The sequence below is a fragment of the Balearica regulorum genome, chromosome 22 (assembly GCF_011004875.1).
Source record: "Balearica regulorum gibbericeps isolate bBalReg1 chromosome 22, bBalReg1.pri, whole genome shotgun sequence".
NCBI classification, from domain to species: Eukaryota; Metazoa; Chordata; class Aves; order Gruiformes; family Gruidae; genus Balearica; species Balearica regulorum.
This window is the reverse complement of record NC_046205.1, coordinates 4,556,346-4,570,884: the sequence shown is the minus strand read 5'-3', so window position 1 is coordinate 4,570,884 and position 14,539 is coordinate 4,556,346. Positions and strand designations below refer to the sequence as shown.

Sequence of the window (14,539 nt, the reverse complement as noted above, 5' to 3'; positions counted from 1 at the left end):
CATCTGTCGAGCGGTTTTGCCGCCCCACCTTCCCCCGGCCCCCCACCCCCCCCGCTGCCTCCTGCTCCCCCACCCCAGCCAGGGAGGGCGGTCAGACCCCTCCGGGGCCAAAGGGGTCGGGGTGGGAGAGGGGGCTGCGTCCACGCTGGAGGACGCCGCTAGGGGTGGGAGGACAGCGTGCCCCCCACGTCCATGCCCATGGGCGGCTGCGGTCCCCCAAGTCTGTGGTGTAGGGGAAGAGGGTCCTTGCATGGGGAGATGGTTTCTTGCAGGGGGAGATGATTGCAGGGGAGATGGTCGGTGTGGGGGAGATGGTTCTTGCAGGAGAGGTGGTTCCTGCGGCAGGGGAAGAGGAGCCTGTCCAGGCATCGCCATCTCTGGCCACCTCGAGGGCACCGTGGCACGTTACAGGGTTGAACCCATCAAGGGTCCCACCAGCTCCGGGACCACCAGGCCTGGAGGATGCCACCGGCCAGGCTGGGGACTGTGCCGCAGGAGTCCCCAGTGGCAGCAGCACACCTGAGGCCAGGAACGAGAAAAGGGCTGTGTCCCCCGACTCAGCGTCATCCCCAGCAGTGTGGGGGCATCGGTGTCCCCAGGGTCCCCGCTTGCAGGGCCAGCCGGGATTTCGGAGCTATTTTGGCAACGAGTTTCCCGCCCTGCCTTGCTGCAGCGCTGGGTGGTTTGGGGGATGCTGAGACCTGCAGGCAACCCCTGCTTCCAGCCCGGCGGGCCCCGAGCCCCCTCCCCAGTGCCAGGGCAGGTGCCTGAGCCCATCCTGGGGACGTGGCACCCTGAGGTGCCGTGGGAGGGTGGCGCTCAGCCCCAGCTCTCCCTTGGGGCCACGTCTCCCAGGTGCGTTTGCCTCACACACCAGCCAAGCCCTTCCCGGCAGCACCATCCATCCCCTGCAGCAGCACCGCAGCCCGGCACCGTGGCGGGGAGGGGACGTGTTCTCCCACCAGCTCCCTCCTTGGGCAGGGGGCACCCCAAAAAACCTCTGCTCTGGTGACCGATGGCGCCATGAAGGGAACCGGCAGCCGAGCAGCTCGGCTGGACCCGTTGCCTAAGATGAAGCCCAGGCGCCATCTGCTCCGTCTCCTCATTACCAGCGTGGCAGAGAGGGCAGGGCGGCGGGGGGACGTGGTGACAGCCGGGTTCAAACCACGGTGGGAGCAGGGTGACAACCGAAGGAGGGGTCAGGGCTGCCTGCAAGCACCCTGCACCCCTGCCTGCAAGCACCCTGTGCCCCAGCACCCACCCGTGCCCACCCCTCTGGACCCCGGGGCTCTTGCCCTGCTCCCAACCTGTGCGCCGGCAGCATTGTGGGGCGGTGGGTGCCTGAGGCGGGTGGGTACCCAGTTGTACCAGGTGGGATCCCAAATCACCCCTGGTGCCGATGGGTGCCCCCGTTCCGGAGGAGGGCAGGGGGGGTGGCAGGGGATGCCTGGTGCGTGGGGTGCAGGCAGGGTGACGAGGTGTGGGGAGGAAGAGGAGGGAGCAAGACCCATGTGCTTTGGGGTGGGGGCTGTGATGCTGAATTGAGGGGGGGGACACAGAGGTCAGGGTGGTGGGGGCAGAGGCGAGGGGTCCTCCTGCCTGCCCGACCCCCCACGTGGCGCAGGGAGGAGGTGGCCGGGGGGGGGTGGCTGGGGAACACGGAAACCCTCGGAAAGCGCCTGCCAGGAAGCTGTCACTGGAGGGGATTTTCCATTGGTGTCAGCAGGCGCAGGACGGGCTCCGGGGGGACTCACGGGGTGGGGGGGGCCGGGTGCGTGTCAGCGAGCAAGGGGGCTGCGAGGGACAGGACACAGAGGGGACGGCAGCGGATGAAGGGATTGTGCAAGGGAGGCACCTCCCTCGTGCCCCAAGTGTGTGTGTGTGTGTGTGCGCGTGTGCACGCATACAAGGGAGGAAAAACCTCCGCCATGCCCCGGCCGTGTGCAAGTGTGCGTGAGCGTGCAAGGGAGAGGCACCGCCGCAGTGTCCCCAGGCTTGTGCGAGGGCGGACGCAGGAGTGGGACACCCCGTGATGCCACATCACGTGTGTGCGCAAAGAGGGGGCACCTCTGCAGCGCCCCAGATGCGCGTGTGCACACGCGAGGGACAGCCGGGACGGCTGTGCGTGCGGCACACGGGTGACAGGGGTGTCCAGAGACCCCCCCACACCCACGTGGGGGTATTTAGGGCCACCCCGACTCCGGCGCCCAGGGACCCGGGAGGCAGCGGGGTGATGGGGAGGACCCCCGTCCCCGGCGCTGTCGCCGCGGACAGCTCGGCACGGCGCCCCGGCGGGGTGGGAGGCGTGGGGCCGGCGTGTCCCCATCTGTGTGGCGGCTGGGTCCCCGCCGCCTGCCTGTCTCCCGGTGGCATCTCCGGCCCCACCCTGACGTCTGGGTGGCCTCGGAGCCGGGCACCAAACCACGTCCGTGTCCTGCGGGGCCATCCCTCCGCCACAAGCTGCCGCCACGCCGGTGCCAAGCGAGCCCTTCCATGTCCCCCCCCTCCTCGCTCCCTTCCAGCGCTGGGGGTCGAGGACGGGCGCCAGCAGCCTTGGGGGACCCGAGGGGGGGTCTGCAGCCCCCCGCACCCTCACGGTGCCACCTCTCCCACCCCACGGCATCCCTGCCACCCAAGCGGGAGCACACTGGGAGCTTGTCCGGGGGGGCGGAGCGGGGGGGGGGGGGGAACATGCCACTTGCCGCCAACCTCCGTCAAGCCTGAAACCGTTAAACTAATTAAAGCTTTGCAGCAGCAGGATTAAGCCCGGGCAGGGGAGGTGGCGAGCCCAGGTAGTCGATTAGTTCACCAGGCGAGGATATTGGATTTCTGCGAGGCGAGTCAGCAGTCTTCGGGGGCTGTTATCTTTGCAGGGCTGCGGGGTCAGGAGGTGGGAAGCGGAGGTGACTGCAATCTCGCCCGCTTTCCCCCCCCCTCCGCCTCCCTTCAAGCACCCCCCCCCCCCGCCAAGCCCCACCGCAGCACCCGACCTCGCCGCCTCTCCCCCCCCACATCTATCTCTCCTTCTCGTTTTGTTCCCTCCATCCCTCCTCGCTTGTGTGGTCTCGGCTGGTGTTTTGTAACCAGCGAGGAGAAAAAAAATAATAAAAAAAAAATTTAAAAAAAAAGGAGGAAAAAAAAAAAAAAAAGAAGGAAAAAGGCCCTACCCCTGGCGAGCAAGCCAGGAATGGTCCGGAGAGCCTAATGCGAAACATGTGGCGGCTGCCTGGGGCTGAGCAGGGAGGTGAAAGTGAGCGCGGCGGCACGGCGAGCATCCCGGCGCACCCGGCTCCCCCACCGCAGCCCCCTCCCCACCGCCCCGGGGTCAGGCTCCCGTCCTGCGCCCTGTGGCGTGGGTGGGTGGTGGTGGTGGTGGTGCAGGGATGGTGGGTGCTGCCCGTCGCCGTGGCGTGGTGGGTGCTGAGTGGGGGGCGCAGGTGGTCCCTGCTGTGTGGGGGGGGTGGCCGGATGGCGGCGGTTCAGCCGGGGCGAGGGAGGAGCGCGGGCACGGCACGGGGAGTGTTCCCCGCCTTGGCACCGGACACGTGGCCCTGCCGGGGCCGGGAGGGGGTCCGAGGGCAGGAGCCTGGCGCCGGCCGGTGTGGGGTAAGAGTCGGCTGGACGGGCAGGGCAGGGTGGTGGGGACGTGCCCAGCGCCTCTGGCACCCATGGGTGCACGCCGGTGTGTGCCGTGCACCCCGCTGGGGAGCCCTTGGGCATCCCACGGGGTTTGCCAACGCATCCGCAGCTCCACGCGCCGCCGGCACGCGGGGGGACACCGGCGCAGAGATGGGGGGGCCGCGCCCCGTGCCCCGCGACGCCCCGGTCCTCCCTGTCGAGCCATGCGCAGCGTGTGCGGCGGGGACCGGCTCCCAGCGGCTGTTCTGGAAAACCTCCTGTTTGCTTCCTTCCTGCCTGCCTCCCCTCCAACAGCTCTCCGGGCACATTAGCAGCTTCATCAGAGACTAGACCGGTATTTCTAGCACATATTTTCCTGCTCCACATTGCCCTTGGTGTAACTCTACACCGTGCAGGCAACACGGCGGCGTTTGCCGGAGAGGTGCCCGCATCTCCTCCGTGCCAGCGCTGCGCCCAAAGGCTGGCGGGGAGACGGGGGGCGGGGGGGGGATGCGGATGGACTGACAGGTTTGAATTCTCTTTCCCTGCCTTGTTGATAAGTTGTCACGCTAATCCAGACACCGGGAAGAGCCTGGATCACGCCGAGCGGCTGCGTGTGTGTGTCTGCGGGTGTGTGCTGGGGGAGGGAGCCAACAGGCAGGGATTCACACGCCGCTCGGGGCGGGGGGGGGGGGGAAACGGGCGGACACGCTGGCACGGGGAGACCGTGAGGGGTTGTGGGGCTCCACCGTGCACCCCTGTGCTGGGTGGGCAGCTGCTGGGGGTGCCTGGACCCCCAGGATGCTGGCGTCATGCAGGGGAGCAGGGGCCAGAGCAGGCAGGGCCACACGCATGTGCAACACGCACATCTGTGTGGACACGCACACGTGTAGGCACGCAGATGTGCGCCCGCAGCCTGGGGGGGAGATGCCCTGCCTCGGGTGGGCAGCCCCCCCAGCTCAAGGCACAGCCACGGCGGGGAGGAAAGGGGTGTCCTGCCCCAAAATGTCACCCTGTGCCCAGGCACCCCCGTCCTGTGGGGCAGAGGGGACAGCGTGGCGTCCCCGTGGGCTGTGGCTTCGAGTGGGAGGCGTGAACGGGGCGTGGGGGGGGGGGGGCACACAGCATGCCCAACCCTGCCGGCACCCACGCCAGCCCAGGGCAGGGGGTGCTCCCTGGGGAGGGGGCTGCCAGGCTGACACGTGGGGGTCTCTGTGCTTGCTCAAGCAGATGGGAGCTCAGTCGCCTGCCAGCCCGTCGCACTGGAGAACGGTGCCAGCCCGCCAGCCGAGTGGTTCCCGCGCGCCCAGGGCTCCGGCCCCCGCCAGCCCGGCAGCGACGGCGACGGCAGGAGCTTCAAAGTGAACCTGCACTGCAAGCACCCGCGGCCCAGGTACCCCGGGGGGGCCCTCGCCCCGGGAACGGGGAGCGGGGGCTGCACCGGGAGGGGGGCTGGGGGGGGGGGGGGGTGTTGGCAGCAAATCTCGCCGCCTCTGCTCTGCCCGTCCCTGCCTTGGTGGGAGTGGGGGGGCTGCAAAGCATCCCTGGGGGGGGGGGGGGGGGGCGCTCCGTGGCTTTGCAAAGCCTTTGGCTGATGGCGGGGGGCAAAGATGGGTGCCTGCAGCCCCCCGTGGGGTGCAAGGTGGGCTGTGCAGTGGGTGCGTGGGCTCCATGCCTGGTGCCAGACACCCCTACCCACCCGTGGGGGGCTCGTGCCACGCACCCCCAACACAGGCCTCACTTGCGCCTCCATTGCCAGCGAGGGGAAACTGAGGCAGGAGTGAGGCGGGTGGTTCCCAGGGGCTGCCGGCACCGGGCAGCGTCACCTCGGGTGGGGGCAGCAGCTGTGCGTGGGGTGTCCACGGGCGGGTGGAAAAGAGGTGGGGCGGGGGTGGGGGGTGGGGGGGGTGGGAATGGGGGGGAGTGCCGGAACACGCCGAGCCACCTCCGCGGGCAAAGAGCTGTCCCGTGTGTGTCCCCCCCCCCTCCCCTCCCCGGCTCTGCCCGTCGGCCGGGCCGGGGCGCTGGGCGGGCGGGCGGGGGGGGGGGGGGCGGCGGGGGCCGGGCCGGGGCGGCGGGCGGGAGCGCGGCTCACCGGGGACACCTAGCGGCAGCACGGCCGCAGGGCCCCCGCCTCGCCACCCCCCCCCCCCCCCCCGGGTCCCGTGTGTCCGTCCCCCCCCCCTCACCCCCCAAACCGCCACCACCACCAGCACCCCGGCCCCCTCGGAGGGGTTGTTGGTGGGGGTGGTGGGGGTAAACCTGTCCCCTCTGTCCCCCAGATCGGAGGCAGCCTTGCCCCCCCCTTTCCCCATCCCCGCCCCGATCGCAGCCCCGACGCCAGGGTGATGGGCGGGCGCTGCCCTCTCGGCTGTGGGAGCTCGGGAGGATCGGCCCCTGGTATGTCCCTTGTAGGGACTGGCGCTGTGAAGAAGCCGTGGGAGTGGTGGGCACCCAGGTGTGTCCCCCCCGCTCGGGGCTAACCCTCCGCACCCCTTCCTTTACAGAGAGCTCAAGTGCAATATCAGGAGCAGCAGCAAAGCCGAGGGTAAGTCCCAGCCCCGTGATGCCCCCGGACCCCCCCCCCCTCCACCCCAGCCCTGCCCCATGGGGGGACGGGGCAGCCCAGACCCCCACGGGCACCAGCCACCCCGCTTCCCCTTGGAGGTGGCTCTGCGCCAGGGGCTGGCACAGGTGGTCCTGCTGAGGGGAGGGTCTCCAGCCCCCCCCCCCCCCCCCAGCCAGGGAGGGGTCGGACCCCATTTCCCCACCGCTGCGGTGGGCAGGGGAGGAGGCTGGGGGCGGTGGGGGCAGGTTCCCGCAGTGCCAGCTGGGTCCTCGCTGGTGACGGGGCAGGGATGAGCCGGGTGACAAATGCAGGGGGGCAGCAGGGATGGAGCAGGCACTGCTGGCTGCTTTCGGCCGGCGGTGCCCTCGGAGCCTCACTGTCCCCCTCTCTGCCCCACGCAGGTCCCGGTCTCACCTTCCCCGACCCCCATGTCAGCAACTGCTCGGCCAAGTGGCACGCGGGGGAGGAGGAGGTCAGGATGCGCGTGAAGCCCCCGGGCCCAGTGGTAACGACCAGCGTTGTGCGCGGCTCGCCCGACTACGTCCGAGAGCCCAAGTTCTACCCACCAGGGCACCCGGCGCAGCGGCCCCCGGCCTGCCCGGCAGAAAAGGCCTTATCCTGCAGTGTGCTGAGCTTCCCTGAGGGCTCGTGCCCCGCACTCGGCCGGGAGCACCAAGCAGGCTCGCTGCTGCACGGCGACCCGGCCGACCGGTGCCAGAGCGTGCACGGGGGCACCAAGGCGGCGGAGGACTTGCTGGGCTGTGCCGGCGAGCCCCGGATCCTGGGGGGCAGCGCGGAGGAGGCAGCCGCCCGCGATCGGGCGCCCAAAACCTTCCCCAACGCGACGCTGGCCTCGGGCCGCTGCAACGTCGACAGCATCCTCGCCTTGCTCCGGAGCAAGTGCGGCAACGGGCACATCAACCTCCACCCCGTGGTGCAGCTCATCGACATCATGAAGGACCTCAACCGCCTCTCCGAGGACCTCAAGAGCAGCGGGGTGCACCTGGACTGCGGCAGCCTCCGCAGCGGTGGCGGCGGTGGCCACGAGGACAGCCGCCTCCTGCCAGCCGACCGCGACCTCCAGTACAGCTTCTTCTCCTCGCCCTCCCTGGCCAACAGCATCCGCAGCCCCGAGGAACGGGGGGTGCTCTGCAAAACCGAGCCGCCGCGGCATCCCCGGCCCCCGACCCGCGATGGAGAAGCTGACGGCGGTGGGGGGAGCGCCCCACAGCCCCCCGGCCACAGCGGGGGCGTGGGGGGGGCCTCCAAAGCGCCGGCGGAGGAAGCCGGTTGCTCCCAGCCTGACGCCGGAGATTACTCGGACCTGGCCGAGGCGGACATCCTGAACGAACTGGCCTCCCTGGCGTGCCCGGGGACGCAGCTGCTGGAGTCACAGGCGATGGAACCGCAGCCCCAGTTGCTGCCAGCCCAAGAGCTGGACTCCCAGTCCCGGCTGCTGGATTCCCAGTCCCTTGAGTCGCAGCCCCAGCTGCTCGATTCGCAGAGCCTGGAGCCTCTGCCGGAGTCGCTGGAGCTGCAAAACCTGGAGCCATTGGGGTTGCAGTCGCTGGAGCCGCTCTCTGAGTCGCTGGAGCTGCAGTCGCTGGAGCCCCTGTCCGAGTCACTGGAGCTGCAGTCGCTGGAGCCGCTGGCGGAGCCGTTGGGGCTGCAGACGCTGGAGCCGCTGCCCGGGGCCCTGGAGCCGCCGCTGCTGGACACACGGGCCCCGCTGCTGCCCGCCGAGCCCTCGCTGCTGGAGGCGCAGCCGCTGGGGCCCGTGTCGGAGCTGCTGGAGGCGCAGCCGGGCTCCAGGGACCCGCTGCGGCCCCACGGGCTGCAGCCCCGCCTGGGGGGGTGTCCCCTGGGCAACGTGGTGAAGCGGGGACCCTGCGGGGGCCGGGGGGCCGGGCGGTGCGGCGAGGACCACCGCAAGTACGCCCTGCGTCGGACAGACAAGCCAAAGATGCTGTGCCGCCGGAGGAGGGCAGGGCGAGGGCGCCGGGCGGACATCACCCCCGAGAGCCACGTCTTGTCCCCCCTCGCCCTGCCCGCCGAGGTGCCCCCCGGGCCCGAGGAGCCCAGCGCCCCGCTGCTGACCCCCCCGCCACCACCCCCTGCCCCCCTGGACCCCGATGAGGTGCCCAAGGCCCCCACAACGGGGAAAAAGACCAAGTGCCGAGGGGTGAGGAAGATGGTGGTGAAGATGGCCAAGATCCCCGTGTCCCTGGGGAGAAGGAACAAGACCACCTACAAAGTGTCATCGCTCAGCAGCAACCTGAACCTGGAGGGCAAGGAGCTGGCGGCCAGCAGCTCCATGGAGCCCACGCCGCTGCTCAAGATGAAGAACAACGGGCGCAACGTGGTGGTGGTCTTCCCCCCTGGCGAGATGCCCATCATTTTGAAGCGTAAGCGGGGCAGGCCTCCCAAGAACCTGCTGCTGGGCCAAGCCAAGCCCAAGGAGCCCGCCCCAGAGGTGAAGAAGAGGAGGAGGAGGAAGCAGAAGCTGGCCTCGCCCCAGCCTTCCTACATTGCCGACACCAACGACAGCAAGGCTGACTACTCGGACGTGCTGGCCAAGCTGGCCTTCCTCAACCGGCAGAGCCAGTGCTCAGGGCGCTGCTCGCCGCCCCGCTGCTGGACCCCCAGTGAGCCCGAGTCCATCCACCAAGCCCCCGACACCCAGAGCATCTCCCATTTCTTGCACCGCGTCCAGGGCTTCCGCCGGCGCGGTGGCAAAGCCGGGGGCTTCGGAGGGCGCGGAGGGGGCCACGCCGCCCGCGCTGCCCGTTGCTCCTTCAGCGATTTCTTCGAGGGCATCGGGAAGAAGAAGAAAGCCCCCGCCGCACTCCACGCCGACACCGTGCACCCGCGCAAGCGGGGTCGGCCGGAGCCCGACCCCGTGGGCAAACCCAAGCGGAAGCGACGGGCCCGCAAGAACGGAGCGCTCTTCCCCGAGCCCAACCCTGGGCAGAGCTTTGGCGATGGCCCCGCCGAGTGGGCCAGCGGTGAGAAGGGCAGCCCCTGGGCCCCCCACCATGGCCACCCCAGTGGCCAGGCCGGCCGCAATGGTGGCTACCAAGGGGCCGAGGCGAGGTCGTTCCATGCCACCGGGCTGGAGTCGGGCTCCTCCGGCCGGGCTGGCTTCTACGCTGGGAGCGCAGCGTCCTCGCAGACGGAGGCCTGCCCGGAGAGGCACAGCCTCTTCACTGGCTACTTCCGCTCCTTGCTGGACTCCGACGACTCCTCCGACCTGCTGGACTTCGCCCTCTCGGCCTCCCGCTCCGAGTCCCGCAAGTCGGCGGCCGCCTACACAGCCCCCCCGGCCACCCTGCCGGGCCAGCGGGGCCTGGCCACCTACCCGGCCCGGGGCGGCAAGGTGGCCGCGGCAACCCCCGGCGCCGAGGCCGCCTTCCACGCAGCGATGCAGGGCCGGCCGACCTTCCCACCCGGCCGTGCCGCCGCCGCCGCTGCCGCTGGCTACGGGGTGGCCCAAGGGTCGTCAGAGTGCCGGGGGGCTGAGGCCTTCCCCAAGCTGGCGCCGCCCTCAGCCGTCTCCCGGTCACCCACGGCTCACCCGGTGGCCAGCGGCACCCCTGGCTACTCCCCGTATGGCAGCTACGGCGCCGGGCAGAGCGTGGCACCCGCCAGCGTGTTTCCACCAGGGAAGCAGTACCCGTCGGCCCAGGACTGCCCCAACAGCAAGGACTGCAGCTTCGCCTACGGCAGCGGCAGCAGCCTCCCGTCCTCCCCCAGCAGCGCCCACAGTGCCGGTTACGCGCCACAGACGGCCGGTCCCAGCCTGCCGCTGGGCAAAGCCGCCTTCTTCAACAGCGCCGAGCAAGGGGGGCAGTTCTCCAGTGCGGCGCACACCCCCTTGCGCTGCGACAGCCGGGCCAGCACCGTCTCGCCCGGCGGCTACATGGTGCCCAAGGGTTCGGCCTCCTTCCAGCCCTCGCCCGAAAATTGCCGGCAGTTCCCCAGCGCCGCGCCGTGGGCTTTCCGGCAAGGCTACGGTGGGTTGGACTGGAGCTCGGAGGCCTTCAGCCAGCTCTACAACCCGGGCTTCGAGTGCCACCTCAACGAGCCCAACGTCATCTTGGACATCTCCAACTACACCCCGCAGAAAGCCAAGCAGCAGACGGTCTCGGAGACCTTCTCCGAGTCCTCCTCCGACAGCACCCAGTTCAACCAGCCGGCCGGCTACCGGCGCGCCAACAGCGAGGCCTCCTCCAGCGAGGGCCAGTCCAGCCTCTCCAGCCTGGAGAAGCTGATGATGGACTGGAACGAGGCATCCTCCGCCCCGGGCTACAACTGGAACCAGAGCGTCCTCTTCCAGAGCAACTCCAAGCCCGGTCGGGGCCGACGGAAGAAGGTGGACATGTTCGACACGTCCCACCTGAACTTCTCCTCCTCTTCCTCCTCCTCCTCCGTCTACCCTTCCAAGAGGAGCACAGGACCCCGGCAGCCCCGGGGTTCCCGGGGGGCTTGTGCCTCCAAGAAGGAGAGGGGGACGGGCAAGGCCAAGTTCCCCACCAAGTCGCAGGCGGTCAACCCCCTCTTCCAGGAGAGCACGGACCTGGGCTTGGACTACTACAGCGGGGACAGCAGCATGTCCCCCCTGCCCTCCCAATCCCGGGGCTTCGGGGTGGGCGAGCGGGACCCCTGCGACTACGCCGGCCCCTACTCCATGAACCCCTCCACCCCCTCGGACGGGACCTTCGTCCAGGGTTTTCAAAGCGACTCCCCCGGTTTGGGGCAGCCGGATTTGGAGAGCAAGCACTTCCCTGCCCTCCCGCACCAGCTGGCAGCCCCCGGCCAGCAGACTGTCTTCGAGGCTGGCTTGCAGAAAGCCTTCTCGCCCAACTGCTCCCCGACCTTGGCCTTCAAGGAGGACCTACGGGCGGGCGACATCCGTAAGCTGCCCGCCTGCGACTCGCTCAAACACAGCATGCAGGGGGGGGCCCTGCCGCACGCCCCCCACCTGGCTTGCCGCGATCTCCCCATGCCTCAACCGCACTACGACTCCCCCAGTTGCAAAAACCCCCCGTACTGGTATTCCCCCAACGCCAGCACCCGTAGCCCCTCGTATGACGGCAAAGGGGGGGCCGGTATGCTGGTAGACTTCATGGGCAGGACGGACCCCCAGTGTCTCAACCCCCACTTGAGCAGCCCGAGCGGCACCCACCCCTCCAAGGGTGAGAAGGAGCCCTTGGAGATGTCCCGGGCTCACCACCGAGGACCCTACGCTTGTCCCTTGATCAATGACTTGAACATCTCCCCCGTACCGAGAGACTCAATGCTGCAGCTGCAGGACAACTACAGGTACCCCAGTTTTGCACCCCAAGGGCACCCCGTCATGGCCCCCACCCAGAAGAGCGGGTTTTTGGGACCCATGGTAGAGCAACAACACCCCGAGGACACTTTTACGGTCACCTCATTGTAGTGTCTGCTGACGTGCCAACCGGACAACGAGGTTTTGTTACAGGGTAGGTGGGGGAGCCCCTCGGGGCGAGGATGGGGGGGCAGCGAGGAGGGGGATGGGGCACCCCCCCTCCCCGGGCCCTTCTCATTGTGTGTGTCATGTCCGTGTCCTCCCCCCGCCCCTCCGTCTTGTGTTTCTCTTTCAGAGGTAATTTAGCCAGCACTTTTTTCTGGAACACTTTTCAAGTTCTGTATTTAACTGGGATTGGAACCGTTTGTTTGTTTTCTAAAAAAAAAAAAAAAAAAAAAAAAAAAGGAAAAAAAAAGGAAAAAAGGCAAAAAAAGTTAAAAAATGAAAGGAAAAAAAAATAATAACGGACGAAGAGAGAAAAACCCCGTTTTTCCCCCCTCCGCACTCAAACCCGCTCCGCCTGCCAACCGCCTGGCTCTGCTTTCCGGACTGCCGCCCCCACCTCCCGCCCCGCAGCAGGACAATCGGATGGACGGACGGATGGACAGACGGACGGCGCCGGCCCCCGCCGAGCCCAGGGCAGGGGTGTGGGCAGGGAGGGCAGGCGGGCTGGGCAGGAGGCGGCCATGGGGCCTGGGGGTCAGCAGCTGGGTGCCCCCTGCCCGCAGCCCGGCCGGGGGACGAGGACAGCCCCCTCGGCCACCCCCGGGGCGGGGAGCTGGTAGGGGGTTGGTTTTTTCTTTTCCCTCCCTGTCCGCTCGCTTGCCGGGGGTGTTTTTCTTGCCGGATGGATACCGATGGGTGTTTGGGAGAGCTGACCCCCACCAGGCTCCGGCAGCGTCGCCAGCAGGGCTCGGAGATGCCACCGTCACCCGGTAAGTGCCACCCAAGCCCCCTCGCTGCCCGACGCCTGGGAGGGTGATGCGGGGCTGGGGGCCGGGAGCCTGGGGGGCAGCGAGGGTGCGCTGGGTGCTCCGCGCTTCCCGGTGGGGTATCTAACCCAAATGCACGCAGGGAGGTTCAGCCGCTGGGTGCCCCAACCCCTTTTGGGCTGCAAGCGCTTGCCCTGGGTGTTGCCCCACAGCCGAGCATCAAACTGGGGACCCCGTCCGCCCCAGCATCTGTGGGTGGCTGGAGCCCGGGGTGGTGGGGTGCTGGGCCCCAGGGTGGTGGGGTGCTGGTGCTGGACCCTGCGTGTGCCAGAGTTGGGGGTGTATGGGGGGGTGCCCCAGAGCCCTGGGTACGTGGGTGCCGGATGGGGGGGTGAGCGGGACCCCAGAGCCCTGGGTACGTGGGTGCTGGATGGGGGGTGAGCAGGACCCCAGAGCCCTGGGTATGTGGGTGCTGGATGGGGGGTGAGCAGGACCCCAGGGTAGCCCTTACGTGGGTGCTGATGGGGGGGGGGGGGGGGGGCTCCATCCCTCCACCGCAGGCAGGGGCACGGAGGGCTCCCTGCCACCCAGTTGCCACAAGCCCTGCCGAATGGGTGCCCTGGCACGGCGCTGAGCCCCAACCTCACACCTGGCACCCCCAGCCGGGACGAGGTGCCGCGATGGCGGGACACTCACCCCTCTCTTGCCTCTCCCCCCCCAGCCTGCCCGCCAGCCACAGCACCCTCGGCCCCGCGCCCCCCACCCGTCCCGGCCACCGGAGCAGAGAGGAGAGGAGGGGGCTGCCGCCGGCGGGGTACCCCAGCCCCGTCGCCCCCCGCTTCGCCCGCCGGCCCCCGCCTCGGCCGTGGCGCCGGCGCCGCGTTCTCTCTCCTCCCGGCCAGAAGAGGGACTCTTTAATTTTTATTTTTTATTTTATTAATTTTCATTTTCTGCACAAAACCAGCAATTGTAAATACTTTTGAAGAAAAGAAGTAAAAAAAAAAAAAAAAAAAAGTTTAAGGAAAAAAAATTTTAAAAAGCTTAAAATTCACAAAAAAAAAAAAAATAAAAGAAGAGAGAGCCACGCACCGGAGGGAAATCAAAAAGTGACCGAGAACAGCGACCTAAAACAACCGAGAGGCGAATATGCAGGAGAGAAGAGCAAAAACCCACCAGTATGCACTGAGAAAAATTTATTTACAGATCGATCGGAAAAAAAAAAAAAAGAAAAGAAAAAAAAGTAACAATAACCTATTTATTGTATATAATGTTTTATTATAAATCGTGTCTTGTATATTGCATTCTGTACATCTGCTGTGGTTTTGTGGTGTGCAACTTCCGCATGGGTTCCTTGGGTTTCCGTTGCCTTTTTTTAATGACGATGACGATGATTTGAGTTTTATTTTTATTATTATTAAGAAGAACAAGGCGGGGTTTTTTTTGGCAGTACACACCCAAAGATCCAAATTTGTATTAAAAAAAAAAAAAAAAAAAAAGATTTTCAAAAAAAAAAATTAAAAAAAAAAAAAAAAAATAAAGAAAAAACAAACAAACACCCTCTTGGTGGGGAGGGGGAGCCGGGGCGGGGAGGGGGCTGGGGTAAAGGGTTGGGGAAAAGGGGGGGCCACCGGCTTTCCTGTGGCCCCCGGTGCGGCGGCGGCGATGAGCTCAGGGTGTGGGTGCGTGCGTGGGTGCCAGGGGGGGGCTTTGGGCTCCCCTCCTTCCCCCCCCCCTCCCCAGTCCCCTCTGTGTGTGTGTGTGTGTGTGTCCCTGGGAATTTCTGTACAGCTTTGTGGATTGTGCAAAAAAACCCAACAAAACACCACCACCCCCCCCCCCAAAAAAAAAAACCAAACCCAAAACAAGAAAAAAACACCTTGAAATGGGGAAAAAAAAGCAAAATGCAAAAAAAAAAAAAAAAAAAAAAAGGGAAAAATCCCCACCTGGTCAAAATAGCCCCCCCCCTTCCCCCCCCCCCCCCCCCCACCTGCCCCTCCCCAGCTGACCTGCGCAGCGCTTGTGCTGCCCTGGCCGGAGCGGCCCCCCCCCCCCCAGCGAGCCCCCCCATGCCCGGCCCCCCCCCCCCCC

At 67.2% G+C, this 14,539-nt stretch overlaps 1 protein-coding gene across 8 annotated transcripts in view; it reads left to right on the top strand.

The window, feature by feature from the left end:
- AHDC1 (AT-hook DNA binding motif containing 1) overlaps nt 1-13,927 on the top strand; it is a 52,972-nt gene extending 39,045 nt beyond the window's left edge. For 4 of the 8 annotated variants that reach the window (XM_075774047.1, XM_075774052.1, XM_075774053.1 and 1 more), the window contains 5 exons: nt 4,849-5,011; nt 6,126-6,166; nt 6,589-11,673; nt 11,815-12,454; nt 13,173-13,927. In XM_075774047.1, the coding sequence (XP_075630162.1) occupies nt 4,849-5,011; nt 6,126-6,166; nt 6,589-11,630 (5,246 nt within the window). In that variant the 3' untranslated portion in view covers nt 11,631-11,673; nt 11,815-12,454; nt 13,173-13,927. Of the gene's footprint in view, nt 1-4,845; nt 5,012-5,900; nt 6,019-6,125; nt 6,167-6,588; nt 11,674-11,814; nt 12,455-13,172 lie in introns of those variants that run through there. The other 4 variants (XM_075774046.1, XM_075774051.1, XM_075774050.1 and 1 more) reach the window with 2 other exon arrangements.
- Nucleotides 13,928-14,539: the final 612 nt, after the last annotated feature.